At 36.9% G+C, this 21,836-nt stretch overlaps 2 protein-coding genes and 1 long non-coding RNA gene across 4 annotated transcripts; 1 reads left to right on the forward strand and 2 right to left on the reverse strand.

Annotated features, from left to right (window-relative positions):
* The first annotated feature begins 212 nt into the window (after positions 1 to 212).
* Positions 213 to 9,518, forward strand: LOC132284627 (uncharacterized). Of its 2 annotated transcripts, XR_009472325.1 has the most exons (4): positions 213 to 433; positions 794 to 968; positions 8,990 to 9,110; positions 9,378 to 9,514. It is a non-coding gene; the product is annotated as an uncharacterized LOC132284627 (long non-coding RNA). The 2 variants fall into 2 exon arrangements; XR_009472326.1 differs by lacking the exon at positions 8,990 to 9,110 and having other exon boundaries at positions 9,378 to 9,518.
* Positions 9,401 to 12,426, reverse strand: LOC132284626 (MDIS1-interacting receptor like kinase 2-like). The gene is made up of 2 exons (XM_059786744.1): positions 9,936 to 12,426; positions 9,401 to 9,771 (listed from the first exon to the last, which is right to left on the reverse strand). The coding sequence occupies exons 1-2, from the start codon at positions 12,364 to 12,366 to the stop codon at positions 9,401 to 9,403; spliced, it is 2,802 nt and encodes a 933-aa protein (XP_059642727.1). The 5' UTR covers positions 12,367 to 12,426.
* A 4,524-nt stretch (positions 12,427 to 16,950) lies between these two features.
* LOC132282212 (MDIS1-interacting receptor like kinase 2-like) lies at positions 16,951 to 20,585 on the reverse strand. The gene is made up of 4 exons (XM_059783822.1): positions 20,532 to 20,585; positions 19,345 to 20,449; positions 17,831 to 17,923; positions 16,951 to 17,318 (listed from the first exon to the last, which is right to left on the reverse strand). The coding sequence occupies exons 1-4, from the start codon at positions 20,583 to 20,585 to the stop codon at positions 16,951 to 16,953; spliced, it is 1,620 nt and encodes a 539-aa protein (XP_059639805.1).
* Positions 20,586 to 21,836: the final 1,251 nt, after the last annotated feature.

A 21,836-nucleotide genomic window follows, 5' to 3' on the forward strand; every position in this document is an offset into this window, starting at 1 on the left:
TTATTTATTGATGCATTCTTGACCGATTTGTGTTTTAACTTTTTTTGACTCGCCATATCTTCGTATTTGTATGGTTAATATGACACATTTTATTTATAAATTTTAAAAATAAAAAATAAAAAGAGAGAAAATAATAAGCAATTAAACCTGGATCAATTTTTTAGAAAAATGACTAGAAGTCCATTAAAGACTGCTGAAGCAGAGATGTAATTAAAAGGACCGCCAAAACTTAAAGAACTAATGACCTTCAAAACGCAACGTTTTGAATATACCTAATGAGTAATTACCTTCAAAACACGGCTTGGTGCTCTGCCACGTCTGCAACTCTCATCATTGAACCACGAGATTGAACCACGAGGAGGAGGAGGAGGAGGAGGAAGAGGAAAATTTCAAGGAAGGAATAGTCTAGAAACCCTTCAAAACACATATACGAGTAAATCCCCAAATCTCAGTCTTGATTTGAATATGTTTGTACTATGTATATATATGATTATAAGTATATATATACACACACACACACATATATGTTTTTGTATATCGCAATGCAATTTACGTTTTTAATGTAGATCTTGAAAAAAATTGGGTGTCACCACTCTGAATCCTAAAATTTGTATCAGAAATTTCTCACTATCTTTGTCTTTGAGGTTTAATGTATTGGTGATGTTAAGAAATCAATTTATAATATCCATTTTTTTTGTCAAGATTTTTGAAAGATTTTTGAAAGATTTGTGTTCTTCGGCGTTACTTGGGTGTTAGTTATTTGTTAATTTAGTTATTGTAAATTTTGGTGTAGACTGTGATGAATATTTGATGTAAATTATTGGGAGTAGAAGACAATGGTGTTACTGCTGGCAATTGGGGATCTTCACATCCCACACAGGGCGCCTGATCTGCCACCAAAGATCAAATCCATGCTTGTTCATGGCAAGATCCAGCACATCATTTGCAACTGCATTCTCTAAATCATAGTACGCCACTTCTTCTTGTGAATCTTTTTACTTTTTTTTTTTTCCGAGTTTGTTAGTTGTTCTCTCTTGTTTGATCAAAATTTAATCTGTGTCCCCGTAAACACAAAATTGTGCTGATTTGCCCGAAGGGATGAAATTACTGTGTGTAGGTACCTGATTTTCAGGCGGGTTCCAGATCATCACAAAATAACAGATGGTGAGGTAAATCTTGCAACATGATGGAATCCGAGGTGGATTGAGAGAGCTAGAAGCCCAGGCAAACAAGAGAGAGAGAGAGTTGGCAGTGTATATAGAAAACACCATTGACTCATTGATCCATCTTTCAGGAGCTGGGAACTTAGAGAGAGAGAGAGAGAGAGAGAGTTTAGAGCTCTCGGTTTAGGAGGAATTTTCCTTCTTCTTGTGTCTGCCCCTTTTCTTAGCCTTAGGTCATTTCCTTTTATAGGCCAAGTGAGGGTGGGTGATGTCATCAATGACATCACATATAGGTCCATTAACAAAATAATTAAAAGAGATTAATTTCTCAAATAATTATAAAGTAACTTTAAATAAGATGGAGTTAAATGCTCGGGAGTCAAGATGGTATTTATCTCTCTGCAAGTCAGGCCGAGTGTCGACTCGGCGAACCCTAGACTTCAGCCACCAAACCAAAACCTCTTCAGATCCTAAAGAATCCTGAATCCTGCTCCCAACTCAGGTCTTCATTCTTCTATTTGAAGCATGTTGATGCCGTGGCAACTTTGACCATTGACCAGGTTATATGGGCCATCGCTACTGATGTGGCGTAGCTCGTTGACCATTTGACCGAGCTGTGTGGACTGTTGTTGATATAGTGACGTTTGCCAGGTGGACTCGAAATATAAGTATCTACATTAGTCCCCCTGCGCGAGTGAGCTTCGTAGAAAGTAGAAGGTTAGTCGGGCGTAAAAAGATATGCTGTAATCATAAAAGAAAATGAGGGATCCTTAGAGATTCCTAAAGAAAAAATATATATATGAGAAATACGTTTAAGCAGCAAAGTGTGTCTCCATATAAGGTATCGCATCTCGGGTAAGTGTTCTGAGTCTTTCAATGGACTTGCTTTGGTTAAAATATAAGGTTCTAGGTCGCTTGATAGGAGTCGAATCGAGGAGAAGTCTTTCGATCGACTAGTGAGTTCAGGACTAGGTCGCTCGATGGGATCGGATCGAGGAAGAGTGCTTTAATCGACTAGTGTGCAATACTAAGTTGCTCGATGGGGTCAGATCGAGGAGGAGTGCTTCGATCAACCAGTAGTGCAAGACGATTGCTCGATGTGGTCAGATCAAGGAGGAGTGCTTTGATCAACCAGTAGTGCAAGACGGTTGCTCGATGTGTCCTCAGATGAGGTATCTCATCTAGGGTAAGTGTTCTGAGTTGCTCGATGGGAGTCAAATCGAAGAGGAGTCCGTCGATCGATCGGTTAGTGATAGTTTGGGACTGGGTATCTCGATGGACTTGATTTGTTTAAAATATAAGGTTCTAGGTCGCTTGATAGGAGTCGAATCGAGGAGGAGTCCTTCGATCGACTAGTGAGTTCAGGGCTAGGTTGCTCGATGGGGTTGGATCGAGGAGGAGTGCTTTGATCGACTAGTAGTGCAAGAAGTGTTCTGAGTTGCTCGATGGGAGTCAAATCGAAGAGGAGTCCGTCAATCGATCGGCTAGTGATAGTTCGGGACTGGATATCTCGATGGACTTGATTTGTTTAAAGTCTGAGGCTCTGGGTCGCTCGATGGAAGTCGGATCGAGGAGGAGTCCATCGATCGACTAATGATAGTTCAAGACTGGGTTGCTCGATGGACTTCGAATGGTGAAGTCTGATTGATGCCCTAGGTCACTTGATTAACTTTTATGATAGTTCATTCAAGGCTCTGGGTCGCTCGATGATTTCAAGCCTGGTTCTAAGTTGAGGTTGTTGGTTATTTATTGATGATATGTCACCACAAATATATAGGTATCTATAGTAGGGTAGTCCCCCTGCGCGAGTGAGCTTCGTAGAAAGTAGAAGGTTAGTCGGGCATAAAATGATGTGTATCCAATTTGGGGAAAGTGAATTGAGATGTTCTATCCATCAATCGACTGCTGATACATTCGAGATTTTGTGTCGGTCGATGTCTAGTTTTGGTGATCTGGTTTGGCTACCCGAGTTGGATGACTCAAGTAGGGTGGCTCGTCGAGGTTTTGGGTTCGTCGATGGACTATGTATGATAGGACAGAGGCTTTGGGCGCTTGATATCCAAGTCAGATCGAGGTTCTGCTATCATTAAGTGTAATCATAGCGTTGGGACAAAGGTGCTGGGCGCTCGATATCCGAGTCAGATCGAGGTTTTGGGTCCGTCGATTAACTAATCATGGCATTGGGATAGAGGCACTGGGCGCTTGATATCCAAGGCAGATCGTGGCTCTGGGTCCGTCGGTTGACTAATTATGCCGTTGAGACAGAGGCACTGGGCGCTCAATATCCTAGTCAAATCGAGGCTTTGGATTCATCGATTGACTAATCATGCCGTTGGGACAGAGGTGCTGGGCGCTCAATATCCGAGTAGGTATAAATGTATACATGTATTGAGAGGTAGTGAGAACTCGATTGAGAACGGTAGATTTTTTGTTCAACGTTTTGAGAAGGGCTTGTCGAAGGCCTCATCATGGACAAAATGGTAGTCATGTAAATAAATATGTGTGCGTGTGTGTGTATATAATTTTGTAGATTCATGTATGCGGGTGATCTGTGGAAGACCAAAGGAGTTTTATAAGTTTTATGTGGTAGTCTTGTGCATGAGCTAGTTGAAAAGAAGCAGACTGATGTAAAGAGACGGTCCTAGCGTGATGGCCTAGAATTGATGATGGGTCATGCCCATAAAATGTAAATCAAAAGAATTTCTAATAGGTTTGGAGATGATGATAGTCCGTTGGTAAGATATATATATATATATATATATACATCTTTGTGCGTGCCTATTTAGGCATATGTAGTCGTCAATGCAAAGGAAAGGAAATAATACATATAAGTGTATCATATAATAATAAAAGGCCTATAACCGGTGAGAGTGCGCCTCCACACATGTGACTACGGCAGCCCTTTATTATTATGAAAATAAGGATAAGAAGTCAAAGCATAAAAATGTGTTGCATTCAAATATATATATATATATATATATATAGTACAGACTATATATTATTATGCTGCCAAACTAAAGTCGAGGGTTGTGTGCAATAAGTATGCATGGCGTGTGATGTTTGTAGCAGTCACATTAACAGATGGTAGGTTGAGGAGTGTGAGGTAAAAAAAAAAAGTAAAAAGAAATGTACACAAGCTGACAAGTGTAATGGAAAAGATTTTTACTTTTTTATTATTATTATTGCAAGACAAATAGCCATGGAATGCGTTTGACCATGAATTTGGTGTCATAGCAGTGCATACGAATGGAGACCAAACATGATATATAAATAAATAGTATTACCATCTATATCTATATATGTGTATATATATCAGAATCTAGTGGTGGGATCCACTTTGGTGTGTCTTTCCTCAGTGGTTGGGAGATGTGCGATTGAAATTGGAGGAAGAAAAAAAATGATCAATTTGTTCTTTTAAGGTTTGTTGTGTTCATTGAAATCGATGGGAACCACTAATAGTTACAAAATCTACGACCTCGTCGACAAACAGCTTTATGAAATCGACGAGACCCTTCGATAAAAATGAGTGCATAAAATCGACGGGGTGGCGCTGGAGATCGACGGGATGGTTAATTAAAAACGGCAGGGTTTGTCAAGAAATCGACAAGAATTCCCAACAAGACTCAAGACAGGTCATCGACGAGTAATTGATGGCGTCATCGAAGGGATGGAGGCCATCGACATGGTGCACCCGTGAGGCTTAGCTCCAAAATCGACGGTCATCAACTGGTTTGTCATCAAGGTCTGCTTGCTCGGAATCGACGGGAGGATGACATCGAGGGAAGAGTTGCATGAAATCGACGGGTGCATGAAATTGACGGGTGGATGACAGACGGATACATGCAATCGACGAGGTTTGTCGATTAAAATGATGGCATGGCGGGACATCGACGAGTTGGTATCGACGGGTTGGTGTCGAGATGATTGTATGTATGAAATCGATGGTTGTCGTAGATCGACATGTGAGTTCTTCGATGGGTTGGTGTCGAGACGGTCGGCATAAAAAAGTTGCAGGTAATCGACGGGTAGGTGTCGGGAAATCAAAGGGCGCAACAGCAAAAAGAAATGGCAGTCTCGTCGTCTAAAATCGATGGATCATCGTCTACAAGACCGACGGACAAATCATGAATCCATTGGTCGATATGTAGCCCAAAATTGAGGGGTCATCAACAATTGCAAATAAAAATGTTGGCATGTGCAGCAATTGCAAAATTATCTGTGTTAATACTTTGATTATGTAATGCAGAGTGTTGATTTCTGGGTATGCAAAACAAATGAATGTTAAGTGTGAAGAAGCAACAGTGAAGGATAGAGGGTTGTGAGGATCACCGGTCAGCAACCAAATTGGTGGTCTGAAATCGACAAGTTCTGTCGACGAGAATGGTTGAAAGAAATTGACGCGGATTCGTCGATTAGGTACCCCAAAAGTGAAGACGTCATTAAGGCGAGGAGCCAAAAAGCAAAGTTCCTTCAGAAAATGGATGGCGAAGGACTACATATATATTTGACATCTGCAACTTGTTGAACTTTTAAAGCAGTATATCGAATAGTAGTAAAGATGAGCAAATATATATATATATATATATATATATAGTATTTTGTCCTACGTAACAGTAAAAATAATATAAAAATGCTAATATGTAGCATCAAAATATTTATTTACTTTTGGGTGTTACTGAATGTTTTATTGCCTAGTTTTTAGGCTTTATTGTACTGTCAAGAGAAAAAAAAATTGTAGGGCTCCAGTTAAATTTTGTCTTACTTAACAGTAGAAATAATATTACGTGCTAGATATTTATTGTGTTTATAGAGATAAGAGAGACTGCAGTGTATTTTATGCTTCCTAGAGGAAAGAAATTGACGATGTTGTCTCTCAAATCAATTGATTGTAATGAAAGAAATAGCATGCAGTGAGCCAATTATATATATATACAATATGATTGTGATTTGGGTGAATGTAAACAGCGATAGTAGTATTGTTAGATGCAAGAGATGGAGATATCAAGATCCGCATAACAACACAGGTAACAAGGTGTGCATGAGCAATATTTGCAAGAGGAAAAAATATTGAAATAAGGAAAGAAATGGAGTGAGATCACCATAACCAGTAGATCAATAGAGGGCTTTTGAGTATTACTATATCCACAAATGACTCTTCCCACGATTTATACGAGGATACCTTCCTAGTGAAGTCGCCAAATGTAGGTACCTGATTTTCAGGCGGGTTCCAGATCATCACAAAATAACAGATGGTGAGGTAAATCTTGCAACATGATGGAATCCGAGGTGGATTGAGAGAGGTGAAAGCCCAGGCAAACAAGAGAGAGAGAGAGAGAGATGGCAGTGTATATAAAAAACATCATTGACTCATTGATTCATCTTTTAGGAGTTGTGAAGACAACCCATCTTAGAGAGAGAGAGTTTAGAGCTCTCGGTCTAGGAGGAATTTTCCTCCTCCTTGTGTTTGCCCCTTTTCTTGGCCTTAGGTCATTTCCTTTTATAGGCCAAGTGAAGGTGGGTGATGTCATCAATGACATCACATATAGGTCCATTAACAAAATAATTAAAAGAGATTAATTTCTCAAATAATTATAAAGTAACGTTAAATAAGATGGAGTTAAATGCTCAGAAGTCAAGATGGTATTTCTCTCTCTGCAAGTCAGGCCGAGTGTCGACTCGGCGAACCCTAGACTTCAGCCACCAAACCAAAACCTCCTCAGATCCCAAGGAATCATGAGTCCTGCTCCCAACTCGGGTCTTCGTTCTTCTATTTGAAGCATGTTGATGTCGTGGCAACTTTGACCCTTAACCAGGTTATGTGGGCCATCATTACTAATGTGGCGTAGCTCGTTGACCATTTGACCGAGCTGTGTGGGCTATTGTTGATGATGTGGCATTTGCCATGTGGACTCGAAATATAGGTATTCACACTGTGGAAACTTGATTTTTTATTTTTGTTAATTTATTTTTTTATGCTTATTATTTTGGTAGGTGTCCCAACTCTCATTTGTTTGGGTTAGACAGTGCAAAAATATAAGTTTTATGGCCTGACAAACACTTGGAAGCACCATGCTTGTTGAGTTTGCCTCCCATATAGTGTTTATATTAAGTTTCAGTTAGAGCACTCATACGAGATGGTTTTGATAGCTAACTTTAACTTTCCAGTTTTGGTTCTGTGTCTTCTGAAAGATCTCGTGTGTATATGTTGATGTGAATACGCTTACAACTATTTAAATTCTGTCCTCAATTACTCATTAAGCGGCATAACATTTCTTCCTAGCAGAAATTTGTTGTATGGCATAAAAAGGCTTTGATAATTTGAATAGCATGATGGAGGGAGATTGTCTGACAATGGGATTGGTCATTTCGTTGCTAAAGTAAATTTTAGCCGTTATTGAAATTTGTAAGCGGCACTCTTGCCACGTATCTCATTGGCATCTTTGGGCAGTGAAGATCTCGGTGGTAGATTGTTTTGTCAAAGAGGTAGGAGGCTTTTTAATCATTTGAAATCTTTTTTGTTATAAAATTGGGCACTTCTCTTAATTGTGTTTTCGTATATCTGCTTCTGCACGAGTGTCAATTAAATGAATTTTCAGACTAAATTCAAGTTCTTTTACAAACCAAAAGCTGAATCAAGTAGGCCATTAGATTTTTCCCCACTTAGGAGCTGTGATTTTAGGCATGGCCACTTGGTTGGGTCTTCATGAGATAGTTGGACTTGCATCCTTCTCAACTAACTCGAAATATATACATAGAAAATAACAGTTGGAAGATAATTAGTAAGTATTTGAGGGTGATGTATATTGTCTTCTTAGAGTTCTCCTGTGAGAAACAAGAATTTTACTGAAATTAGGTTTAAAATTTTCAATGGATGTGAATCAAGGCCAATATTTTAGATTTATGTGAAAGACGGGTTTTTTTTTTTTATATTCTTTCTCTGCTTTATGAATTGAGCTGCTTATAAACATCTCTGATTTTGTTAAGAAATTCATACAAAACACATTTAGTAATCATATGAATCAAGCTTATATATGGTTGCTGTCATATAATCCCGAAAGTCATTCAAGTTACATTTGCTTTGTGACCTTACCATGTATGGTTGAAGGAGATAATCCAACAAAATGTAGTCACTAGGTCGTTGTGATTAAGTTTTTCTCCACAGGGTCTTTTCGTCAAGTCAAGCTGATTGATGGATTAATGTATTTGAGAAGGGAATGACTTTTGCATAAATTCTGCAAGTCAGTCTCCGTCTTTAATTCGACCCATAAGCAACACTTTTAGAAAAGTCACAAGGAGTAACAAGTCTGTCATACAAAGGGATACTCCGCTAGAAAATTCTTGGTTCTAAAAATTATCCAAATTAGAAATGTTCTGTGACCATGCTTTGATTCCAAAGGATGTGAAACAGTCTAGAAAGCTACTTGATGAGAAACACTACTTGAACACAATAGATGAGATGGAGAAAAAACCCAAAATGACTTTGTGTAAAATTTCTGGCCATGAGTAATTCCTGCAACGAGTTTGTTTGTGGGATTAATCCCCTCCAAAACACTGTACAAAAAATCAATAGGCAGAGCTAAATGAATTAGAATGGTGCTGGAAAGATTATTGTGAGAGTGGTTCAAGTATTCTAGCTGCAATCAAATTTTCTAGTCTCAGTAGTTGTCAATTCACTGTTGAAATTACTAGCATGGAAGCTGTGAGGTGTGGTAACATATATTTGTTACTGGACAGGTTCACATATGTTACCATTTAAATTTCACATATGTTGGATCATTTGATCACTACAATTCGGTTTGCTCAAGAATAGTATTGATATATTGCAGGACTATGGTATTTTATTTGGAAGGAATTCGTATTATGGCAATTTTCACTGTGTCAGAATGACTTCTCGCCTGTAAATTCTACCATTACTCTCTGACTAGCCATCAAAGTTTTATAAAATGAGTACGTCTTCTCTCCTTGGGAAATACTGGGCTCCTAAGATTTAAATTATCATCCATTATGGTTAGGAAAACATTTAATTTGTATGTTTACATGACACCTACGCTCTATCATTTCGTACTTTTTATTGACACTCCCCAAATTTAATGGATCAATTGAACAGATGAACATCTTGATTTATTAGATGCTGTAATACAAATGCATAAAGTCAAATAACTAGTGGAAATCCAACAAGCAAGAAATTAACCCTATCAATTTTGTATTTTGCAGTGACTAATACAGAGATTACTAGATTAGTCGATCAAATATGGTATCTTGATCATTAGCTGTGACAGTGAGATTTTCTGCAGAGATTTAGCTAGTGAGTACCTGCTTGCTAGAAACTCTTGAGAGACGCGTAGCATCGTCAGCCGAGATTTTGGGTCAGAATGTAAGCAAGCAAATGCCAATGTAGCAACTAGAACAACATCCCGTGCAACCACTCCACGCGTTGGAGCTTGGAGACGAGTGTCTAATACATCATTTAGCATTATATTTTGCGTAGATGCAGATGTCAATGATTGGAGAAGTTCTCCAGGATGCCTTCCCATGAGTGTTTCTAGTGCCACAATCCCAAAACTATAAACATCGCATTTCTCATTTACAACCATGGTGAAGGCAAGTTCTGTATCAGCAAAAAAAAAATTATGTAAATTAAAAAATTACATGGTATGAAGTTCAAGAGCATGATTATTTTGTAGAACAGCAGAAGGTATTTCAAAAATCAAACATTAAAATACCATTTTGTTGGACAAGAAAGAAGACAAATACAATTAATTAATAGTATACCTGGAGCAACATATCCATAAGTGCCTGCAATTACTGTTTGATTCGACGAAGCAGGATCTAGCAATCTAGCAGTGCCAAAGTCAGAAACACAAGCATCCAGTTTTGAGTTCAAAAGAATGTTGCTGCTTGATATGTCACGGTGAATAACCACAGGGGAGCAATCATGATGCATGTAAGACAAAGCATTAGCAATGTCTTTCACCAGATTCACCCTCTTAGTCCAATCCAATTCCATGGCTTCAACTTCATTTCTCAAGACTAAAAATAGGCTTCCCCTCTCCATGTACTCATAAACCAAGAACATGCATCGCCTGTGTAGACAGAAACCGTAAAGCTTCACAATGTTGCGATGCCGTATTTGTGACAAAACTCGTGCCTCATTTCTGAAACTTTTATCGTAAGTTGGCTCCTCACCTTCCAAACGATGAAGTTTCTTCAATGCAACTACTTTGCCAGTAGGCAGCTGTGCTTTGTAAACACTCCCATAGCCTCCAGTTCCAATGCAGTACCTGATGTCAAAGTCCTCAGTTGCTTCAATGATGTCCTCGTATGCAATTGTTCCATCATAATTCCATATTGAGAATATATCTCCATGCTTTGCTAGTGTTTGTTGAGGCTGGGTTTTCTTCATCTTAAGTCGAGAATGGTACCAAAATCCTAGAATTAAGGTGGTGAGGAGAATTGTGACTGAAAGAGAAATTGCAATATGGTGCACGGATTTGTTTCTTCTCTTCGGAGGAGGAGAAGTAGGAGAGCAAGAAGGAAAATAGGTTGGGTTAGTGTTACCACATAAACCTTTGTTGCCAACAAATGAGGCGGCATATCGTTCATACTCGAAATCCTTTGGTATTCCACCCTCCAGAGCATTGTATGATAAGTCAAGGACATATATGTATTTGAGAGAAGGGGGAATATTGCCCGATAGTTTATTGTAGAAGAGATCCAAGACTTCCAAGTCCCTTATGCTGGTGCTGGTACGATTCCCCAGTTGAGGCGGAATACTACCATTAAGGTAGTTGTTGCTCAAAATCAGTGTCAACAAATAAGGGCAATTTCCAATATCAGTTGGGATGGGGCCGTTCAGCTTGTTTCGGGAGAGGTCTAAATATTCAAGATTGGAACAGTTCAGTTGAGGAGGAATGCTGCTATTCAGGTAGTTGTTGCTCAAATTCAATCTAAACAAATAAGGGCAATTTCCAATATCAGTTGGGATGGGTCCGCTCAGCTTGTTTTGGGAGAGGTCCAATTGTTTCAGATTGGACCAATTTCTGATGTTAGATGGAATGGGTCCGCTCAGCTTGTTTCGGGAGAGGTCTAATTGTTTCAGATTGGACCAATTTTTGATGTCAGATGGAATGGGTCCGCTCAGCTTGTTTTGGGAGAGGTCTAAATAATCAAGATTGGACCAATCTCTGATTTTATATGGAATGGGTCCGCTCAGCTTGTTTCGGGAGAGGTCTAAATATTCAAGGTTGGACCAATTTATGATGTTAGATGGAATGGGTCCACTCAGCTTGTTTTGGGAGACGTCTAAATACCGGAGTTTGGATAGTGGTGATGCTTGGTTTAACGAAAAGTTGATCACATTACGGGCAAGGGAAAGAGATACCAAGTTGGTTAAATGACCCAATGAAGAAGGAATTGAACCAATGAGCTGATTAAAACTGAAGTCTAGTTCGGTCAGATTCTTCAAATTCCCTATTTCGGGTGGGATGGACCCTTGAATCGAATTTGACCTGACAGAGATGCGAATTAGTTTTGTCAGGAGACCTACCTCCGGCGGGATTAGTCCATCAAGTCGGTTGCGACTCAGGTCCAATAATGTCAGGTTGGATATGTGACCAATAGATGGAGGGATTGGACCAACAAGACGGTTATTACTCAAATCTAGAGTGACGAGGTTTTTCAAATTCCCTATTTTGGGAGGGATAGAACCACTGATTTGATTTTGGGAAATGGACAACTCCAACAATCCGGTGAGGGCAGTAAGAGAAACAGGTAGCTCACCTTTAAGAACGTTAGAAGACAGATTGAGGTAGGTGAGTTTTGAAAGTGCACCTATTTGATGTGGGATGCTCTCATTGAGTCCATTACCACTAAGGTCGAGGCGAACAAGATTTGGAAAGGAAGAAAAGTTAAATTTCTCCAACTTACCTGCCAAGTTAAAGGTAGAAGGCGGGCTTATATCCGTGACACTACCAGCGTCGTTGCAATATATACCAGGCCACTTGCAATGATCAAACATGTTCTTCGTATAGCCATCCCACTCCCACCAGCCACTATTGCCTAGAGCCTGTGCTTCCAATTTAATTGATGATGATTCGGAGGCTGTCACAGCCAGAGTAGTAAATCGAGGAATGGTAGTATAGTAAAAGAGCAAGGAATACCATACTACTACAATCAGCGAAGAATAGGAATTGGAGGATGACATGATTGACTCAAGGGTTAAATTCAAACATGCATGTAGTATGTTGGTTGCTACTTTCCCAAAATCGTCATTCTCAGAAGCTTTAAAAGAGTTTGGACCTCGTTTGGGCACCCGCAGTCAAGGTCGTCGTCCTCTGGTAAAAGAAAAGGAAAATGCTTACCGGTCCCAGTATGCGTTTCTTTTCTGCCAACCTTTTTAACTTCACCAACTTAAATTTGGAATTTCGAAAATAGTTTGAAATTGAGGATTCATGAATGATATTCTTTTATTGATTATAAATGCGCGCCTTTGACATCTTGTTATTAGAATAAAAAAAGTGTTTTTGTCCGTAGAGCTATCAAAAAATTGTTTTTAATGATAGCTACTTTTCACAATTAAAATACTTTTTACTATGTTTGCTAATAATATTTTCTAAAACAGTTTTGTGGTTAAGTTTACAATAATGTCCTTTAATAAAATGTTACAATACTTGTGAAATTGTGTTTAAAAATAAAAATAAAAATGGATAATATTGTCTAAGGAAAAACAATTATCTAAAATATAAAACCTCTAATCATAATGAAATTTTGAAAGCTATAAATTTGAACTTGATTCAAAAGCTCTATGGAACTAAAATTGGTACTTGTACAGGCTGTACTTTTAATGATTACTGAATACATTGAAATATTTTTTTTAAAAAAAAATAAATAAATAAAAAGTACCTTTAAACATTTGAAAAGCAATCGCAAACAGGTATCAACTTCAGGGAAGGCAACAATAATAGCGGGGTCAACGACTTAGAGTAGAAACACTATTGATAAACCAATCCAAATGGTACAGGGGTGGTTGTAGCCTAGTGGATCAAGGCAGGATTGAGCCCCTTAGCCCGGCCCGGCACTGGCCCTCTATATATATATATTCACTTTTACTCTTTAAATTCTTTTAAAATCTTTTAGAAAAAAATTGCATTCCTTAATCTTAATTTTTTTTCCCTTCAAAGTTCTATTATTTTAATTTTTTTAATTTTAATTTTTTGTTTGCCTTGTGACTTTTACAATCTGTATTTGTCAAGATAGTTGTTATTTATTTATTTATATAAGAAATGAAATCGTGCTTCAACCCCGCACACTCGGGTATTGATTTTCACGAAGTTTAACACATCAGTTGTCATAAAGAATCATTAGCTACTGCCAAGTTTAAACGTTAATGTATCAATTTTTTCTAGTCTAACTAGTTATGAATTAATACTACTCATTACCATTTTATTTATTTAGAGTGCTAAGGCATGGAGAGTCGTCCAACTTCACCATTCTACTTATTTATTTATTTTTGCTTACTTGTCCAACTTCACCGATTTACTTACCGAAAATTAATTGAAGAAATTATTATTATCAACAAATTAATTGAAAATTAATTTTTACTTGTCCAACTTCACCGATTTACTTACCGAAAATTATTTGAAGAAATTATTATTATCAACAAATTGGTATAATTAGAAAAGCTGAACTGGATTAGTCAAAAGTTACAAGTCAAATTGATACAGAACAAGGAACCGATGACCATCTTGCACGGGTTGATTTTAGACCATTCCGTGCTTATTGGCTCTTGACACAGGAACATGGAGTCTTGGTAGGATGATAGCAAAAATTCTCATTCCGGTTGAGCCTTCTCCAGCCTCGTCCCATTTGGAGGCAGTTGGGATGGGGACTGTTTTGAAAAACTTGGGATGATTTCAGAGGATGGTTGTCCCGCCCTGTTCAATTCAGTCTGGATATACTATAAATTTATTAAATTATCCTTACATATTATGATAAATTACTAAAATAGGTTAAACATACATATTAAGGATGACAAAAATTCCAATCCTTGCGGGGGCCGCATTGTCTGGGGCGGTTTTGGGAAACCAATTATGTAAATGGAGGCAGGGATATGGGTTGCTTTAAAAAACCCGATGGGTTTTGGAGTGGTTATGGGGGTGAAAAAATTAAACAAGGATGGAGAATGAGATTCCCGTCCGAAACATCCCCATTGCCATCCCTAAGTCTTGGTCTTCCTCTGGCTAAGTCAAGAAGAAGCTGGTCTTTTCTACAAGTCAACCCATTTTGAACCCATTTTCTACAAGAATAAAATTGCCCCAAGCCGAAATACAAAACAATTAATGTTAGGCTGTGTTATGGTTGTATGTAATTGGTGTTTTGGAATTGAAATTTGTAGGATTAGAGAAAATCAATTCACAAAATTGAATCAAATTTTTTTCCAATTCTACTTTTAAGACTTTAATTTCATGCAACTGAACGTAGCTGGTATTCTATTTGGAGGCTTTAAAAGAGTTCTGTACGTGTTGACTCAGATACCGACGGCATACTAGCTAGACCGGGTCTTCTCGTCAAGTCAAACTGATTGATACATTATTAATATATTAGTCTCCATCTTTGACCCATAAGCAACACTTCTGGAAAAGTGATAAGAGAGTAACAAGTTTGTCATACGACGTGAATCAGTTAGAAATTTCTGAGGTTGAAAAATCATCCAAATTACACTAGCTAGACCGGGTCTTCTCGTCAAGTCAAGCTGATTGATGCATTATTAACATATCAGTCTCCATCTTTGACCCATAAGCCACCCTTTTAGAAAAGTTAGAAATTTCTAGGGTTGGAAAATCATCCAAATTACACTAGCTAGACCGGGTCTTCTCGTCAAGTCAAGCTGATTGATGCATTATTAACGTAGCAATCTCCATCTCTGACCCATAAGCATTTAGGAAAAGCGATAAGGGAGTAACAAGTTTGTCATACCAAGTGACTTAGAAATTTCTAGGGTTGGAAAATCATCCAAATTACACTAGTTAGACCGGGTCTTCGTCAAGTCAAGCTGATTGATGCATTATTAACGTACCAGTGTCCATCTTTGACCCATAAGCAATACTTTTGGAAAAGTGAAAAGGGAGTAACAAGTTTGTCATACGAAGTGACACAGTTAGAAATTTCTGGGGTTGGAAAATCATCCAAATTATGTGTAATTTGACCATGCTTTGATTCCACTACTAGATGAGAGACACTATTTGAATACAATAGATGAGATAAGAGGGAAAAAAACCTAAAATTAGGTCCACACCTACAATTAGGAAAAAAACCTGATAAACTTGGTGGCTATTGTCATCACCAATGTAAATGATCATTCAAAGCTGTAACACTAGTGGTCAAGCTTTTGATTGACTTTGATTTTCAGTAAATAACGAGTTTTTTTATTTATTCTTTCAAACCAGGCTAGTTGTTTCATATATATTATGCATGTCTAATTCTTTACAGGTCCACATTTCATGTCATCAGTGCATACGTTGATTAATTATTCCAGTTAATCTAAGAATAAATTATGACTTGGTTTTGAAATTTTGTTACTCTCTTCAAATAAGAAGATGATTGCACACACTACAACCGTTTACTATTTTTTTAGAAAAATATACTACTTTTATGATTTTATCCGCATCAATACATATGTTATTTCTTTTCCCATTTTCTTAGAAATTTTTTATAAGCTAAACATTTTCATATGCAAGCATAACAATGTACTTAATTCAGAATACACATTATTTTCTCCCTCATAATGTCAATGTGTCTCTTCAACTTTTGCAACAGAGGAGACTGTTGCTTCTAGTAAACCAAGCTAAGAAATATAGGCTTGTTTAGAAGAAAAACTGACACTAATATTTTATTTGGTATTTTTCAATTCCTAACCTTCACTATCTAGCTGGCAATTTCATGTATTTGAGTACCTATTAAGCAAGATGGGACAGCTGAAGAGGGTTGTAACAATATTGGTCCAAATTAATATAGGCCAAGTATGAATGTCACAAGAAAAAGAATGTACTTAATCTTGAAGACACAATTTTTTTCTATCCTTCTGCCAAATGTGGCATAAATTTGGTATAAAGGTTGGCCGATGATGCCCAAATGAACAAGTTTATTGTTACAAGGGTACTTGTCCCACATCGGATTCGGATGAGAAGTGACATAGGTATCAATGAGTGAGTATGCAGCACAATCCTATAACTTAATCTTTTAGATAAATGGCCAAGCGTCCACCTGTTATCTTTTGGTATCAAAGCCAGACGCCGGTGCCGGCCCGGATGGATAGGCTAGGTGACCTAAGCGCAACGTGCTTGCCCACCCATTATAGTTGGTATCAAAGTCAGACTCCGGTGTCATGCTAAGCACCCAGCCCAGAGGGGTGGGCAAGGTGGCTCAATGAGAGCGTTGCCGAGTTTAGATGTGAGAGAATGGTACTTATCCCACATCGGATCCATATAGACGGGTACACAATAATACTTTTGAGTAAATGAATAACTGTTCACCCATTACACTTACCCGAATTATTGGTCCAGGATTCCAATTAATGATCGATGCGGTATACAGTATCCATCTAAATGGCTGGCCGGGAAACTTTATCTTAGCACTATTATTGAAGGGTGGCAAGGCGCGGAAATTTCAGATTGAGGAAAAGCAAAAAGGAATTACAGAGAGTTTAAATTACAATAGCCATTAGCCAAGTGCGAAATTATAAAATATACCCCCCAAAAAAACTGGGGAACAGACTTCACAATTCTATTCGCTATGAAACATATATTTCATGATTCATGAGTTCCCACATTGTGATAGCATGCAGAGGGTTGGGCAGTGGTGGCCTGCGAACAAGGAACTCTCGGCAGACATGTTCCATTGTTGGCCGAGATTTCAGATTGGAATGTACACATGCTAGTGCGAGCCTTGTTACAAGAACTATATTCTGATCAGCCGATCGATTTGCAGGACGCAGAGGACGTGGGTCTAAAACATCCTTCAACATCATATGTTGAGCTGAAGTCAATGATAGCGAGGACAGAAGTTCTCCTGGATGCCTTCCCATTATTGTTTCGAGTGCCACAACCCCAAAGCTATAACCGTCACATTTTTCAGTCACAGCCATGGTGAATGCAAGTTCTGCAATAATATATATGTATGCAAGTAGTACATCAACAAGATATATAAGTGTAAGAGGAAATCATAAGAAAGGAAAGTATGACAATGTTGCAAATAAATATTATGGAATTTCTTCATCAAATTGTCTCGTCCATAGTCAAGTAGTTACAGATACATTTAATTGTTTTTCCTTATGACTTCGTACAGATGGTGTGAGATGTGAATTTTTCAAAAGCTATTTAAACGCAGCCTCTGACTATACTGGACAGACAGAATTAATTCAAACAACATTAGTAAATTTAGTATAGTGGTATAAAGCTCAAGCTCATAAGACGAGAGAAGTACTAATGTAACATGAAGTATAATATGCGAGAAAAGAAAATTCTACCGAGGAGATACTGATGTCCATCAGCATCATTATTTTGTAGTACATGACTAATCAAGCCACAAAACTATTCCATTTGCAAGGATAGTTCCAAGTTCAAGAAGTTTTTTGCCAAAAAAAAAAGTTCAAAAAGTTGTGATAGATATACCTGGAGCAACATATCCGTAAGTGCCTACAATCAAAGTTTGATTGGACGAATCAGGATATAGCAATCTAGCGGTGCCAAAATCAGAGACACAAGCTGTTGGGAAACGTGCTAGTTTTAAAAACTTTTCGAGGGATTTAAATTCATAGATCATGATTCATCACATAGAGACAAGTTTTATACAAAAATAAAACATGTTGTATCATTCAATTAAAAGATTGAATACTTACATCAAGGTTTGAGTAAACCTTAGATCTCTCCTCTGAAGTGAATGTTCTCACTTATTGTAGATCCCTTTTGCTAGACACCTTTTCCATGGATCTCCATCTTCTTGGTAATTTTTTTGCCTTTAGGAATCACTCATAAGCCTCCATGAATGACCTTGGAAAACTAGGCTTGTGGGAGCCTCCATTAGATAAGAACACTAATTCTAATTTTCTAGAGAGAGAAAATATATTCCTTTTTTTACTTCTTCCAAAAATCACACCAAAAAATATACATAGACTATGTATATTTATAGGTAACATAAAGATAAAGAAAATGAAACAACAAATCCTTCTCAATCTCTAATTCACATGTCTCAAATCTAATATGATTCCAATATCAAGTTGGACTATGAGTGAGAATCCATTGGGCCTATTATTTTATTGGCTACAATGAATTAATAATTGGCCCGGTCCGTGAACCCAATTCAATTAATTCATAAATTAATTTCTACTCCACTAAAAGAAATTAATTGAACTCCAATTAAATAATAAATAACCTCTAAGTCAATATTGCACTTTGACCCCTCTATGCATAATTAGTTATCGGATAAATAAAGCCATCAATCCGACTACTTAATTAATATATTTATTTTAGTACCTTGATTATTTCTGGCTCGATCACAATAAAACTTTGACAAAAATAATAATTTAAATAAATAAATATATAATAAATCATTTTGTCTAAAAACACACGAAGGCCTTCGAATTTACTTTGTGATCAACCATAATCAATACAAAATAAATACAAGTAGCCATAATGCAAATATTGAAAATATAACCCTCTAACTATTAATTACATAACTACCCAAAGTGTCGGTCTAAGGATCCCGAAGAATCTGCCGAACAAATCAAAGTAATTATTAATTAATAAAAGAGTCTATGTTTTTCTCATGCTTAAGAGTCAAATGCCATGACGGTGATAGGGAGCAATTGCATACGACGGCTCTCGCAATATATCTCAACCTAACGCGGATCCAGTTCTAGTCTTAATTAATTATGAGTCCATCCATAATTACCGACTATGAACAATTTATAATTATTATTTATATATCATGCATTGATTGCCATCACATACATATATATAAATATTTCTTGTAATTACAGGGATACTATCAATTTCATAGTGAATCGAAACATAATACATTGAATTCACCAATTATATAAATCATAAATATTTCAGATATGTCAGGAACATATGTCACTATAATCCAGATAGGAATTTGCTATGCCGGGGCATATAAATCCCAATACAAGCATCCAGTGTTGATTTCAAAAGACTGTTGTTGCTTGATATATCTCGGTGAACAATTGGTGGGCTGCAATCACAATGCATGTAAACTAAAGCATGGGCAGTGCCTTTCACCACATTCACCCTCTTTATCCAATCCAATTCCACAGCTTCAACGTCATTTCTCAAGACCGAAAATAGGCTTCCCCTCTCCATGTATTCATAAACCAGAATCATGCATCGTTTGTGTAGACAAAAGCCATAAAGCTTCACAATGTTTCGATGTCGTATTTCTAATAAAATGCGCACCTCATTCCTGAAACTTTTATCAAGATGATGAAGTTTCTTCAAGGCAACAACTTCTCCACTGGGCAACTCTGCTCTGTGGACACTCCCATTGCCTCCAATTCCAATGCAGTATTTGTCATCAAAGTCCTCTGTTGCTTTGATAATGTCTTTGTATGCAATTACTCCATCATAATTCCATATTGAGAAGATATTTCCATGCTTTGTCACTCTGGACTGACATTGGGTTTTCTTTACCTCGCTTTTAGAGTAGTACAAGTATCCAAGAATCAAGAAGGCTAGAAAAATTGTGATGGGAAGAAAAATTGTGATGTAGTGGAAATTTTTGTTTCGTCTTTTATTTTTGGAGCCGCTGGTTGTGGGGGATTGATGACAAGGCAAAAATGTGGTGCCACCACATAAATGTTGGTTGCCAACAAATGCGTCCGGGTAATATTTGAGCTGAAAATCCTCTGTGATTTGACCCTTCAAAGCATTGTGTGACAAGTCAATGTCCTCTATGGAGATGAGAGAATGAAGAATGCCACCAAAGAGTTTACTGTGGGAGAGATTCAAATAAGTTAAGCGACCCTTGTGGCCGAGTTGAAAAGGTTTTTCTCCAATGATTAAATTTTGACCAAGGTCAACATATGATAGCAATGGAAGGTTAGCTATTTGAAATGGAATGCTAGCATTCAAATAGTTGTTGCTCAAACACAAAGACTCCAAACTGGTTAAATGCCCTATTTCAAGAGGTACTGAGCCAATGAGTTTCTTTGAGGAAAGACCAAGATATTTGAGTTCAGTTAATTTGGTAAAGTCTCGAGGCAGGGTACCCTGTATCTGGTTAAAGGAAATATCCGGTGCAATTAAATCCTCAGAGCATCTCCAATGGGCTCTCCGAATTTAGGCTCTTCGAATTTGCCACATCAACATTTTTCAATAGCCACGTCAACATTTTCCATAGCCTTGTCAGCATTTTAGAGTCTCTAAATTTTAACTATCGGATGTACTCCAATGGTGCATTTTCGCTCTCTAAATATATTAATATTTTAATATTTTTAATATATTTTATTTTTTTACTTTTTCCTAACAGCCATATTTTTAAAACGGCTATATTATACAAAAAATTTAAATAATACAATATTTATTATTAAAAACAATACGTGTAATACCCCGTATTTTATTTCAGAGTTTAATTTATTTTAAAAAAAAATTCATTTATGTGAGGATTTCTTTACTTATTATTGTGCATGCTACATTATTATATTAAGTTCATTTAAATGTGCATGTAAATTAATTGTGTATGTTAAAATAGTAAATTTATTCATTTAATTATGCATGTATTATTATTAATAATTTTATTTGTTGGTTATGCTTATATTAATCATTATTAGTTAATTAAAGTATTATGTTTGTGTTATAAAGTATTATAATGATATAATGTATTCTTATGTAATAATAATATTAATAATAATAATAATAGTTTAATAATATAATAATAATAATTATAAAAGTTTTATTAATAATAATATTAGTAATAATAATATTAGTATTAAATCAATGTAATGATGAAAAATTAAATCTTAGGATAGGATTTACCTTAGGACATCTTGCTTGACTTGGCTTGCTAGCCTTAAAGCCTTATGGTTGGAAATGTGGTTAATTAAATGCAAAAATAGATATTTGTAATATTTATATTATATAATTTGTATATAAATTAGCTAGCCTACCTTAGAAGGAAAGAAAGGGAGTTAGAAACAAATTATAAATTCTAGTGAGCCATTGTAAAAGTGTGGAAAGGAAGAGAGAGAAAGAAAGGAGCTTGGACCGGTGTAGGGAATTTACCCGACTACGCGCAACCGGCGGATTTATTTTAAATCCAAAAAGGCAAGTTGTTATCTACTTTTCCCCTTTGAATCCATAAATTATTCATTTAATTTATTTCGGGTTTTTAGAGACTAGAAACCATGCTAGGAGTTTCAATAAATTATTTTTAGTTTATTAAAATAATGTGTTTTAATTATTAAAGAGGTTAGTTATTTATTTATTAGCCTATGTAATTAAAATATAGCTGAAAATAATTAAATAAGGCTTTAGGGATTTTTCTAGAATTTTTTCTGCAATTTCCGGCGAGCCTCCGGCGAGGATTCCGGCCACCGGCAGTGAAGAAGATGACCGGAGTGATTCGGTGTGATGCGGCGCATGGTAGGTTAGTGCGCGCGTGCAT

This window comes from Cornus florida, unplaced genomic scaffold, assembly GCF_030987335.1.
Source record: "Cornus florida cultivar Cherokee Brave unplaced genomic scaffold, ASM3098733v1 CherokeeBrave_3.0.0_Hap2_Chr11, whole genome shotgun sequence".
In the NCBI taxonomy this organism is placed as follows: Eukaryota; Viridiplantae; Streptophyta; class Magnoliopsida; order Cornales; family Cornaceae; genus Cornus; species Cornus florida.